At 35.8% G+C, this 13,744-nt stretch overlaps 2 protein-coding genes across 2 annotated transcripts; both read right to left on the reverse strand.

The window, feature by feature from the left end:
- Positions 1-1,121: 1,121 nt before the first annotated feature.
- Positions 1,122-6,986, reverse strand: LOC123869551 (retinoid-inducible serine carboxypeptidase-like). The gene is made up of 9 exons (XM_045912535.1): positions 6,824-6,986; positions 5,917-6,143; positions 5,287-5,383; positions 4,651-4,781; positions 3,555-3,855; positions 2,896-3,078; positions 2,318-2,395; positions 1,624-1,778; positions 1,122-1,204 (listed from the first exon to the last, which is right to left on the reverse strand). Exons 1-9 carry the CDS (start codon positions 6,933-6,935, stop codon positions 1,148-1,150), a joined length of 1,341 nt encoding a protein of 446 aa, XP_045768491.1. The 5' UTR covers positions 6,936-6,986; the 3' UTR covers positions 1,122-1,147.
- A 1,693-nt stretch (positions 6,987-8,679) lies between these two features.
- On the reverse strand, positions 8,680-13,160 carry LOC123869553 (retinoid-inducible serine carboxypeptidase-like). Its single transcript, XM_045912537.1, has 9 exons — positions 13,004-13,160; positions 12,227-12,450; positions 11,683-11,782; positions 11,443-11,573; positions 10,772-11,087; positions 10,198-10,389; positions 9,765-9,842; positions 9,243-9,397; positions 8,680-8,767 (listed from the first exon to the last, which is right to left on the reverse strand). Exons 1-9 carry the CDS (start codon positions 13,053-13,055, stop codon positions 8,705-8,707), a joined length of 1,311 nt encoding a protein of 436 aa, XP_045768493.1. The 5' UTR covers positions 13,056-13,160; the 3' UTR covers positions 8,680-8,704.
- Positions 13,161-13,744: the final 584 nt, after the last annotated feature.

Below are 13,744 nucleotides of genomic sequence, written 5' to 3' on the forward strand. Positions count from 1 at the left end.
AAAATTCGGAGGGCATCCCCAAAATTACAGTCAAAAAATTTGAATAACTCAATTTGATACTTGGTAGTTATTTAATTTTTTTTAATGCTTAAATTACAGCATAGTAATGTTTTCAGACATCTCAAATTTTTACAAACCTCTTTTTTTTTTTGAAACCTCTATATTTTTTAGACCTCATCAAGGGGTTGGGGGTTCGATTCCCGGGCACGTTGACGTCCCTGGTAGTTTTATTGTCAAAGAAAATACTTCTTTGTGTTAAAATCACAAATCATAACCAGTGATGTACCTAATATCGTATCGCTTACAATCGTAATTTAATAAGAGCTATGTGCTAACTAATAAGAGATATGGTTTTAGAAAACATAATTAATATTAATATCTTTTACGAATTTAAACCAAGTATCAAAGTTAAATTGTCATCAATAGGGTTTTACGGCTCTGAGACAAAAGGCAAGCATAGAGTAGGATGTACAATTGTACATCTATACATATAATAAAATTGTAGAAAACTGGTGTCTGTACCTACAATGGAAATATATATATAAAAAAAATAGCAGGGGTTGTTATTATATCGATGCCGAACCCGAAATTGTAATTAATTTTTTTTGTCTGTTTGTCTGTTTGTCTGTGTGTTTGTGCACGCTAATATCAGAAACGGCTTATTCGATTTAGATACGGTTTTCACTAATATATTGTAGTAAGCTTCACTTAACATTTAGTGTTTATTTCATGTCAATCGGTTCATAAATAAAAAAGTTATGTCAATTTAAAGAATCACGGCGAACCTTTTTTAACGTACAGAGTACGTACTACACGCCTCGCGCCTGAGCGTCCGTGGCTATATAAAGCGCGCTGAGAGCCGCGCCGCTGCCTTAAGGAATGCTGCCCGAAAAGTCACTATTCCACGCGAACGAAGTCGCGGGCACAGCTAGTGTATAATATAAAGGCAAGCAAAAGGCAAGGACTAAAATCTAGGCCACGCTTCGGGCGCGACATCTAGGAAGACGCAGCAGGTTCGAATCCTGTCGGTTCTGCAATTGTTGATAATTATTAACTATGTATTTAAAATTACTTTTTAATAGGTATGAATGAATAAAACTAGCTTTGGCCATACCTTAGATTAAGTTTCTATTTTATTGTATTGTTTTTAATTTATAATGCGATTTAGAACTCTTCGGATTCCAACGGGATTGTCGAGTGGAACCTGTAAAAATAGTATTATATAATATAGTACGGATAGATTACAAAATAACGCAGCTTATTCTAACAATAATAAATATAATATCTCTGTTAAAGAGCAAGCAATCTTAAGCAATAAGCTAAGCTGATTAATAGTTCTATGAGCTCAGGGGTTGGTATTTTATTGATCGCCTAAAACTATTTTTTAACTATTAAATGTAATAGATTATAGCTTATTTATTATTATCAAAAAAAGTACCAGTAGCTCCTCAGAATAACACGACGCTCAATCTAGACGTTCTAAAGTTTGATTTTGGATATAATATGGTACCTACCACGGTATGAAACAAACAATAATTGCTAGTTTGCAAGTGCTGGGCGAAAAGCGTCGTTTACACCTTTTGTTTAGGTGAGTTTCTTTTAAGTCAGATAAGGAGAAAATACCAGTTGTCCTGCGACGTTTATCCAGTAAAATCGTAGCCTTTCCGCCTCTCGGAAGTAGCCCTCAATAAGACGATTAAACACCAAGGTTGTTCTTGAGGAATTTAAGAATTCTGCCTGTCCAAACCACGAGAGTTTGTTGATCCATTCTAATTGACCTAATATGTAGGAATAATAAAAATATACATTATCAGTACCTACCATGAGCCGTAAGAGTATCTACTTAGTGGTTAAGACGCTTCCTAATTGGGAGCTTGGGGTTCGATCCTGGGCACGCACCTTTAACTTTTCGGAGTTAAGTATAACTTGCTTTAACGGTGAAGGAAAACATCGTGAGGAAACATGCATGCCATAGTTCTCCATAATGTTCTCAAAGGTGTGTGAGGTCTACCAGTGCCAATGCTCAGTTGACCAGCGTGGCGAACTATAGGTCAAACGTTTCTCATTCTGAGAGGAGACCCTAACAATCAGTAGTGAGCTGGCGATGGGTTTATGATGATGAGGCATATTGCTTAGGTACTTTGATACTACATTACACTACTATAGGTCAGTACCTAATAAGTATGTAACTTTATGTAAGTACAAACAGCTTCATCATGGTACCAAATATAAAAAATATTAAGCAACTAAATGAGAATATTCTTTTGAAGTCGGTTAAAAACGGGTAGGTACTTAATACCAAAAGAGCAATATTTACCGGGCGTATTAGAAACTGCATCCAGGTTGCCATTGTAAATATTGACAGTCAGTGTTGTGTTGTTGAGAATATGTTCGACTGAAATAAAAATTCTAGATAATATTTTCGTTAAATTGGTAGGTAAGTATCAGAAATTAAAGTAGATACCAGGTAAATATATTTCATAAAAAAACAGAAAATAAACTATTAACTTAGAAACGGATCAGTAGCTACGCGGGTGTACCTATATACCAAGACCTATACCTACATAGTTAGTACATAATATACACACACACCGCACACCCGCACGTCACCCGTGCTTGCCCGCATCGGGTTAGCGCGGGTGTGCGGGGCGTTTCTTACCCGATTGCCATCTCAACCTGTCGCGGACTATAACTGCACTTTCGTTACAAATACACAAATACAATACAAAAGCAACAAAATATCATCCACTTAAAACATAAGCTTGAGGTCAGAGCTTTTTTCGGGATGACCAACTACATACCACTTATCTACAGCATTTTAGCAAAACCACGCGGGATTCAAAGTTTGAATCTATCACCCCGAAGCCTCCAACCGCTCCGGCTTGCGATGTTTACCTTTGTCCACGATGGGTTTCATATAAGAGCTTCTAAAAGCTCGTATCGCCGCATCACGCTGTCCATCATACTTGACAGTATCAGACATGCCTAGGGCAGGCGCCACTACTGTCTCCATAAAACTGTTTATATTTGTGTTGGAGCGGAATACACTTTCTACATAACTTCTCTCTCCGAAATAGTCTGAAGATTTAAACGAGTAAATTAGCATTTTAAGTTAAACAATATGTAGTGTAGATGTGTTTTGTGTCATGGTTACTTGAGCGATGAGCTTTTGTTCGTGACTGTGGTGACCTGAGTTAAACAGTTTTATTTTAAATATTGGATAGAAAATTATTTAAAAATATTACTATTATTATATAAATATTAATATTATTATATTAATATTATTATTTAAATATTAGATAGTTTTATTTTATTCATTCTTTTGTACCGTAGATAGTATCGCGTGATAATCTTTCACGTAAGTGTCGACAACAACGTTACAAAGTTTCAACTCAATCGGATGAATGATGCGCGAATGCGTAGGTAACAAACGAAAAAACACATAGAATACATTCATCTTTATGATGGGTACGTATGTGGGTATGATTGCATGATGCAGAAGCAGCGTTGGGCGATGGACACGTTTCGTTGCGACTCTTGACGTAGGTACTCACCCTGAGTTGAAGAATTCCGAGTTAATTTCTCAACAATGTGGGCCAAATTAACAGCAGTGGCGCCAGTGTTCTCATTAACGAAATATCCGAGGGAGGTGAAATGATCGAAAGCGTTTTCAAGCTGGTTTGATTGAACCAACGAGTTTGTTATTTTAGTGAAATTTTCAACAGCTTCTCGGCCTCTACCGTCTATGTAGCCGAGCTCTTCTAAATAAAACCCTAACTTTGTAAGAGCCAAAGCAGGAGAAATCACAGGATTTCCTAAAATTATTCCCTTGAAGTCATTTGAGATGCTGCCTTTCTGCAAAGTAAATGGTTTGGATAAAAATACCGGCCAAGTGCAAATCAGACTCAAACACCGAGGGTTCCATAATCGGGTATTTTTTCCGACATTTTGCACGATAAATCAAAAACTATTATGCATAAATAAATAAAAATCTGTTCTAGAATGTACCTACTGGTAAAAAGCCCTTTCATATTATGCCTGCCCACTTGGTATAGTCTGACTAAACCAAGATATGTTTGAACAAGTTATGTTTAAACCAAGATGATACCACTTGGTATATTTGACTTTGAAAATTGAAACACATTTTAATTTTTTTTTAATGGTATAACCACAAATTCACGATTTTCGGATTTTTTCTTTTACTTGTACCTACTTTAAGACCTACCAAATTACCTGCCAAATTTCATGATTCTAGGTCAACGGGAAGTACCCTATACCTAGGTTTTCTAGACAGACACAAAAGACGGACAGACAGACAGACAGATAAGAAAGTGATCCTATAAGGGTTCCGTTTTTCCTTTTGAGAAACGGATAATGAATAAAATGGTTTTTGTTATTGTCAAATATTTATAAGTTTGTAACTTTTAATTAGGGCGCAGACACATGACTGTGTTGTGGTGTCTTGCAGTAAATCTGGTGCGACAACGACTAATCGGAGGCAACGAGAGCGACAGACTAAAGTGCACGTCTTCTGCATATAAAATGTACCTACTAAGGCTTTGAAGGAAAGTCTTCTGTCGCGTGCAGCGTGATTGCGTCACGAGTCACGACACACTACAACATAAAAATAATGTTTATGCAAAAACTTACCTCATATAATTTTATAGTAAGTGCAAGGGCAAGTTGTGAACCGTCTCCCTGGCTACAAATGTAAAGAGATGAATTTTTATATTCTTCGTGTATGTCGTAAAATGATTGTAGTGTTCTGAGCAAGTAATCAGCTGGAAATATAAATCGTAATATTTAATTTTATACTAAAAAAATTCTAGATACTTACTTGTAATAGTTTAATATTATTATCTCCTTAATAGGCAAGGTACCTATAATGTATATGTCGCAGTGAAATGGCATAAACCGAGAGTTGGCCTCTTAGGGATATGGCTAACTCCCGGTAGATGTTAAAACAACAACTCTAATATTATTATCATTATCAATAATTAGTGTTTCATTAGACAAGAATAGAAATCTGATCATCCGGACCCCATGCAGTCTTATTATATCTCACCCCTAGAGTATCTTCGTGAAGAAGAAAGTCAGTCCGTCGTCGTTACATTTCATAAACTATGCTCAGTATTCTATGATATCACTAGATTTGTTTAATGGAATGGTCTAATTGAGTTGTCATTTTAACATCTCCATGGAGTTAGCCATATATCCCTAAGGGGCCTACTCCCGGCTTATGCCATTTCGCTGCGACATATAGATAGAAAGAAGAAAGAAGCTTACCATTCTCGTCTACACCCGGGAATTTTGCTTTGTTGTCACTTGTACTAAAACCTGTTCCTAAAGGTGCATCCACGAACAATAAGTTATAGTTATTTATCTGTAAAAGACAAAAATATTATTTTAATGATGATCTTATGAACACAAAAAAGAATATCAAGGGTCACAAAAGGTGCTAATCTCCAAAACAAATTATATTATGTCAACAAACAGTGCTATCCTTTTCCGCAGAGAGTATTGTGAAAAAAAAAAAAACGCAACTCCTAGATCCATTAACCTAGTCCAACAGACTCGTGAGCAACAAGGTCCTCAGTGAGGTTTAGCAAGCAAACGTAATAGCGTTGAGGTAATTTGTTATTTTATATTGAGGGCCTGACTAGCCTCTCCATCCGCCTTCGTCATAATTTGACAATTATGTAAGTAGGTATATACAAATCTTGGAAAAAAATAATAGGGATTCAAACAAGGGCCATTTTCAAGTCAATTATTGTAAAGTGGTGTCACAATATAACCGTCATCAACCGTCAATTTACGCCAACGTACTACGTTACAAGTTATACGTAAGCGCTCTCGACTCACTCCACTCCACACACAGCACTCCAGTTAGAATGACTCTTTTACTATCATACAAACCCATGAATCGGCTCTTCTATTAAGATTCTCGTCATAGGGGCCAAACATGCCAAAATTAGCCAGAAAACTAGTCGATGTTCCAGTTATTCCATGTAGCCACAAAATTACAGGCCGGGTCATCGGTGAAGGTGCAAGAGTCGGGTAGAACCACCAAAACATATCACCCTGTCCGCGAAATCTTGTGAAGGCTGCCGTGGAGTTGACATCTCCTACTCTACCTTCTAGAACTGATAAATAAAGTTAGTTAAAAGAAGAAAACTTTACAAAAGTAAATGAAGGCATGCTACCACTTCGTGTAGGCACACTTTGGCCTAAAATATGCATCTTACTATCTACATGTACCTAATAGTAGTATTGTGGCCATGTTTAAGGTTCCATACCCAAAGGGTACCAACGAGACCCTATTACTAAGCTTCCACTGTCCGTCCGTTCATCTTTCCGTTCGGCCTTCCGTCTGTTTGCCTTTCAGCAAACTGTATCTCATGAACCATAATAGGTAGAGAGTTGAAATTTTCAGTGTGTATATTTAATGCCGCTACAACAACAAATATTTTTTTTTTAAATTGTTGTGTTGTCATGTAAATTTAAAAAAGTTACCTACACCGCCACAAAACCACCAAAGTTTACACCAAAAACAAGTTGTGATGGGAGTTGTATTTACCTAAACTTGTAAAATGCTAGTCATACTAGTTTCAACAAATTTTACGTAGCTTTATTACTGTTAGTTACTAGGCAGAGACGAAAATATAGTGTCTGAAACAAGGCAATAGGTAGGTGCAAGTTTATCAAATAACATGTTTTATGAGTGGCCTAATTTCTATATTTCTTCTGGATTTTTTAAAGTTACCAAAAAGTACTACAAAGCATTAATCTACATAAAAAATACCATAAAAATTGTTTGACTTACGGATAGTTTCATAAAGATTTTTACTACGAATTAGCCACCAAATAAGGGCGCCCAATCCGGCACCTAGTGCAAGTCCTACTATAACCAACAACACTAAAGTTATATTTTTCATTTTCAGTAGAACTAATAAAATAGAAACATGAATATCAATAGACTAAGCGAATAGCCAAGTTGCTTAATATCAATTAAGTATCGACACAATAATTTTTTTTCTTATCAGAAGATTATTATCATTACGTAGGTAGGTAACTATGTACTTAAAATATTATTCCGCAACTGATATCTAACTAATTTACCATTACTTTTTGTATAAGTTATGTTTAACAGTAACTAGTACCCGAAATAAAAAATAACCTAACGGTATTATAACTTGTATAATATTGTGTTAATTTAATCCATGCATATACCTAAGTATTATAATAATTTTATTATTTATGCGAAACTATGGCTAATTTTGTTTTGTACACAATCTCATAAATAAATGAAAATGGCAGAGGTCCAATTGTATCTCCTTGTGCAAATGACCTGCCATTTTGTTTGTTTAGAGATAGATTATTATCTATGTAATTAGATACAGTGTGTCTGTCTGTCTGCTAGCTTTTCATAGCCAATCTACTTAATCGATTCTGACGTTTGGTACAGAGATCACACTTCACACTAATATTATAAAGGAGAAAGTTTGTATGTGTGTGTGTGTGTGTGTGTGTATGTTTGTTACTCCTTCACGCAAAAACTACTGGACGGATTGGGCTGAAATTTAGAATGGAGATAGATTATACCCTGAATTAGCACATAGGCTACTTTTTATCCCGGAATATCAAAGAGTTCCCACGGGAATTTTTAGGTTTTTTAACCTAAATCCAAGCGGACGAAGTCGCGGGCATCCTCTAGTAGTTTATATTCCGGGGACGAACCTGTGTGAATAGATGATGAAGAGTTACTAAGCGATTTTTATTAACTTCACGCTGCCATTGCAAAAAGTAATAGTAGATAGACCTCAAAAATCTACCTTTCAGACATCCAGGATACTGCCTTTTAAGCTTATGCCTACCTAGGTTCTTCCATTTGAATGTGTGAAAAGTGCTGTAAGTACAGTCCACTTGGTTTCTTGATTTGCCCCACGTGGGAGTCCCCAAACTTGTAATAGATGTCCGCTTCGTAGGTGGGGACGGTCGGATGGAAAGACGTCATTCGTGAAGACCACATATAAAGACGAGAGTCTACGCCCGAACCATCGTTCCACGCAGTGGAAGCGAAGGTCGGAAGCACAAGAGAGTCGGATCCCCAGTCACTCAACACACGAGTCTGCAGTGCTTCAGCGAGCGCTCTTCCGATTTTCGCTTCCACTGCGTGGGACGATCGCTCGACTCTCGTTCGCCGCCGACCTTCGCTTCCACAGCGTGGGACGTTGGCTTGGGTTCCGACTCTCGTGTGCTTCCGACCTTCGCTTCCACTGCGTGGGCGTAGACTCTCGTCTTCTTTGTAATATCGTGTACGTGGTATCGAGTACGTGGTGTCTCACCGAATAACGTTTTTTCCATTCGACTGTCCCATCTACGAAACGGACACCCGTTATAATAGGTAGTAAGTATTATGATATCACCTGTGCTCTTTGCATTTTTAAATTATTAGGTGTTGTTTGATTTTGTCCCTGAACAACTGCCAAATTATCTGCCATATTCAACATCTATTTTAGAAGAATCCATCAATATGCGAGAATACCATTTCTAGCTGTGGGATGATAAATAACTTTTATACTTAGTTCCTTTATAGAAATTGTTTAAATGTTATTTAAAGGTTATGCTACAGGTAGGTACCTCGGCACTTGTCCCAGGATTTAAAATAAATGAAAAAGGCTAGGGAAAAAAGATTCTTTAATGTTTATCCAAATGAAGTCATATCACGTAAGAAGGCGTTGGTTCCTGCGGGATTGTCTCTTGGGACCTGTATAATTGATTAATCATTATTAATTATTACTCATGGTAAGTAAGTACAACAATAATTCATTATTCAATAACATAATCATTAAATCTAATTAAACATTAGAGTATAAGTAGATATGTACTTAATTCCAAAAGTTTTTGTTTTAGGTAGGTATATAAAGGCAATTCCATGCCCATTTTCTTTTAAAAATTTCGCTAGTAGGTAGGTATGAAGATAATAAGTCCTAATCGGAATTGAAAAATAATAATTTGCTATTAAATAATGACTGTTTTGTCCTATTATTATCAACATTAAAATATAATTACAATTGCTTAGTTCTAGCATGTTCCATATTATGCTAGATTTCTAGCACATATTTATAGCGTCTAGTCTACTAGACGAAACCTACAAAAATTCACCTAAACTGTGATCGGATGTGTGGAGTTTAATTTTTTTAAATCGCAATTCTCGGCAACAACTTGCGAAGTATTCTTACACTATGACCAGCTACATTGATCCAGAAGAACCTGAAGTTGCCAAAGGACTTGTAGTAACCTTCCAATTGGTCATTCTCCCAGATGGGTCGTCGGGGCGCGTTCCTGTATCCTTCTGCACCGGGCCACTTTAGACGATCCACCCAGAGAATTTGTCCTGACGATTTTAATAAAAATTAATGTTTAAACAGACGCTCATAGTGAAAGTGAGCAGAAAATCAGCTAACAGACACCGAATATACATATAGCAAAGCTAGTAATAATTGAATTTTTATATCATTTTGGAACTCGTATAGGTAGGTTCATTCTTTATAAACGTACCTATTCTTGCCATTGTAATAGTTTTTGGAATAGTTGTATCTACTACATACAAGAAATCTGTGTTGTGTTGTGAATGTTTTGAAATGTATCAAAGAGAATTAATATAAAATTATACTTATGGTGCTCGTAGGTATACATCCTACACAATTTTTTTTTTGTATTTAATTATTTTAAATAGTATTTCATGGACGCTTTAAGCTTACCAGGAGTGTCACAAATGAGGTCCAGATTGCCGTTGTACTTTGTTAAGATGATATCCGTCTCATTCAAAAGTTTTTCAACTGAAAAATTAAACAGATGCTAAGTACTTATTTGTTGTTCTCAATACTACTGATACATATCTATACAAGTAGGTATTTATCCCCATTTAAAAACGATAGTTCGGTCGCGTTAAATATCACTTTAATAAGGTTTAAGATAAATTATTTATTTTATATCAATAAGTAGGTACATAATATTTGAATAATTAATTGAATTTGGCTTCGTTTGTTGATACACCACATATTAAACACAATAGTTACATTAACAGAAACGGTAGGTTAACCTACCTATCTCTAAAATGTGTCGTGCCAACGAAATATTTATAGGTACTTATTCAACTGAGTATGATAAAAAATAGTACAAGAGAACACTAACTGCTTTCAGTAACGGGCTTCATAAAGTCTGTCCTCAATGTATCGAAAACCTGATTACTTTGAGATCCCCAAATGACTCTTTCAGGAATTCGAAGAGCTTGTTTCACCCTAGTGTTCATAAGAGTATTTAGGTTCAGTGCTTGTCTTCTAGATGTGTACGGCATGTCACGAATCATGGAGTCCCTTGCAATTTCTGAATAAAGAAATACCTAAAGTAAATAAAAAAATTACTTAATTAGGTAAAATGGTGAAGAATTGCAGGAAACTAGAAAATTTCTTATTATAAAAACCAGCGAATTCGTCCGATTTGTTGGTCCATTCGTATGATTGAGGTTTCAAAAATCTCGTGTAACCCTTTGCTTTCTTGGAATAAAGTGTAACTTTCAGAGTGCAAACTAATCCATATTCAACTGTAGATAGTAGAATCTCTAAAAGATAATTCTCGTCTGCTATATAAACTTATTAAGTAATTTTACTTCTTAGTTCTTGCACCATTCTGCGCTCTGGTTAAATCCTTTCACCAAAGGCTCTCTGTAAAAGACTTTATAGCAACAAATTACTTTTCACAAACTTACCATAAGCGCTTAAATTATCCGGCAAATTGACTTCCATTTTAGTCAATATGTTGTAAAAATCAACCCTGGTTGTTCTGCGTAATACCACCTGCTGCGTCGCCGCCCACTGCATAGTAGAGTTCCAGAAAAAACCTTCGTTGAACAACCTTTCGGCTTCTCGAGCTGATGCCTGTATGTCCTCATAGCCTTCCTGGTCAACAAGGCCAGCTGCTAGAAGCAAGGGTCCCCAAGTGAGGGTCGCGTCTACCGGGTGTATCCAAGAATTACCCATAGCGATGCCTCGCAAATTGGATTTGATTGAACCAGTATCTTCGGCCTATTAGAAAAAAGTGTAAATTTTATCACCTGCAATTTTAGAACCATGCGTAAATGATTTGCAAATTATGATTATTTTATTACTTTTTCTCGTTATTTAAAATATAGGATGTTAACCTACTCGTAATCCATTAGAAACTATGGATTTAATTGTTTACGTGTCATACAACCTACAACTTATGAATTTACAAAGTAAAACGATTTTGTTTTACGACGTACCTAAGTAGAGTTACATTGTGGTTAACTGACGAATTTCACAATCGTGATTCTGAGTATCGATAGAGTTACCGACCTTGCAAACGGGCCTTGACGATATGGCCATTAATAAATAAATTATAGTAATTGATGTACTAAACCTCTCGCATTCGAATGCCCATGTCAACTGCCATCTTCCCCCCGTACGACTGTCCGTAAATGTAAAGTTCAACTCCTTCAAATTCTGGGTTACTCTCATAAAAGCCTTTCATCAGCTCTACAAAATCTAAAGCTGTAATTGTAATAAATACACTTTATTTTAGAATGTGGATATAATGAAGTAAGTTAAAAATTCATCTAAAATTAATCATGATGGCCGCTTTAGAATAAGGTATTTTTACCTATTTCGTCGTTACTTTTAGTTAAATATTTGTTATCTTCAACATAGCTAAAGCCAGTGCCAACAGGATTGTCCACAAATAGTACATTGAAATTTTTAATCTGAAATAGGAAAAATGAAATGTATAAGTACCAACCTACCTACCTACCAACTCTTTCAGGATTTGGTTAAAATGAAATACCTACAGTCATGAGTCAGGAAATACATGCAGGGACTTCATACAATAATATGGAACCAACCAGATATAAATTATGATTAATTTAATGTATAATAGAGCACTACATTTTTACAGCCCATTCTTTTAACTGATTTTGACGAGCGATAACTTACGGAAAGGAAAGAACTACGGAAGTCGACTTTTTATATTATACTGGAAAATAAAAGAGTTCCAAGGTGATTTTTAAAAACCTAAATCCAAGTACGTCGACGAAGGTCCCGAATATCATTAATTTGTTTCAGCAATGCTTCATTCTGAAGACGGATATTTTGAAAACCTAAGTAAATCTATGTGGAAGAAAAATTGGTAAATAAGTAAACAATCTAACCCAAGTGTAGTTTCTCTCTTGCAGTGATAGGTCAAGTGGTCCAAGTATTTCAAAGTTTCCGACTCCGGTGGATGAGCCTCCCGGACCTCCTTGCAACCATACTATAAGAGGTCTCTCCGTGTACTCCGTGACACTGGCCGTGGTGTAGAACAACCAGTAAAACATGTGAGCTCCTTCACGAACATTGACATATCCGAAATTTTGCTTGAAGTCTCCAAACTGGGCTATTGATTACAAATCCAAGACAAAAATAATATTAGATGAGTAAGTACTTATTAAAAATTAAATAAACTATTTTTTATTGTACAATAAAAAATAGTTTATTTAATTTTTTATTGAATTGTTATAATAAAGTTAATGCTATACTTAGTAAAAAATATTTTAATTGGTACTCGTATTTACCTGTAAGACGCTTATAGTACCTAGTTACCTATCTAAAGGTAAATCGTACCACATGGGCAGCAAGATTATTAAGATCAAAACATATTTTTTGTATGTTCTAAAACTGCGTAATCGTCTCGTATTCACACTACCATCACTTATACTAATCTGACACGATCTTCTAATCTCAGGCTGAAATCTATTGAGCGAGACTTTGACTCTGCTCAAACTTTACTTGGAGTTAAAACGAAATAGCTTTATATCAGAGCAATAAATGCGCCTCATTTTAACTGTAGCTTAGTAGGTCTGAGCAACGCCAAATTACGCTCTTTAGATCTCAGGCTTAGTCTAGACTACGTGGGAATGATAATAAAAAAGCACCAGGAAACCTCTTACCATTAGCACATGCCCATAATAATATTGTTATGGATAATGTATAGAATAACATATTGAAGTGGTCTCTATGTTAGCACTGACTACGAATGAAGAAGAGTATAAGTCATGTACATATTATCAGAATTAGATAGGATTTTATCAATATTAATCCGATTAACTAAATTACTGTATTGGTCAATATTTCAAAGCATATCAGGTGCAACAATTTTTAACGGTATACTTAACTATTTACAATTTAGTTATACTTATAAGACATTTTTCTATCAATTGTTTTGGTTTAAATAATAATAATAAATAATTGGTTGTTTAGTCACTAACCGGTCAATAACTTCTATGTTATCGACGATAATGGATTTTATCAAATCTCACAGTCAAATCAAATGTGGGCACGTGAAAGCGATTCACGTAAGAGTATTTGCACCTTCTTAATCTCGTCAGTTGGAGTTGTCCGATAGCAATCATTTGGACAGAAATTTTTATCATGACAAGGACGAAGGTAATGATCTTGAACGCGGTCGTGTGCTTACAGATGAGCGGATGAACCCTCGATAGCTCAACGGTTGAGGAGCGGATTAAATTCCGAAAGGTCGGCGGTTCAATCCCCACCCGTTGCACTATTGTCGTACCCACTCCTGGCACAAGCTTTACGCTTAATTGGAGGGGAAAGGGGAGTATTAGTCATGATTAGCATGGCTAATATTCTTTTTAAAAAAAACTAAAAAAAACTTTTTCGACAACAGG

Source organism: Maniola jurtina, chromosome 11, assembly GCF_905333055.1.
Source record: "Maniola jurtina chromosome 11, ilManJurt1.1, whole genome shotgun sequence".
NCBI lineage: Eukaryota > Metazoa > Arthropoda > Insecta > Lepidoptera > Nymphalidae > Maniola > Maniola jurtina.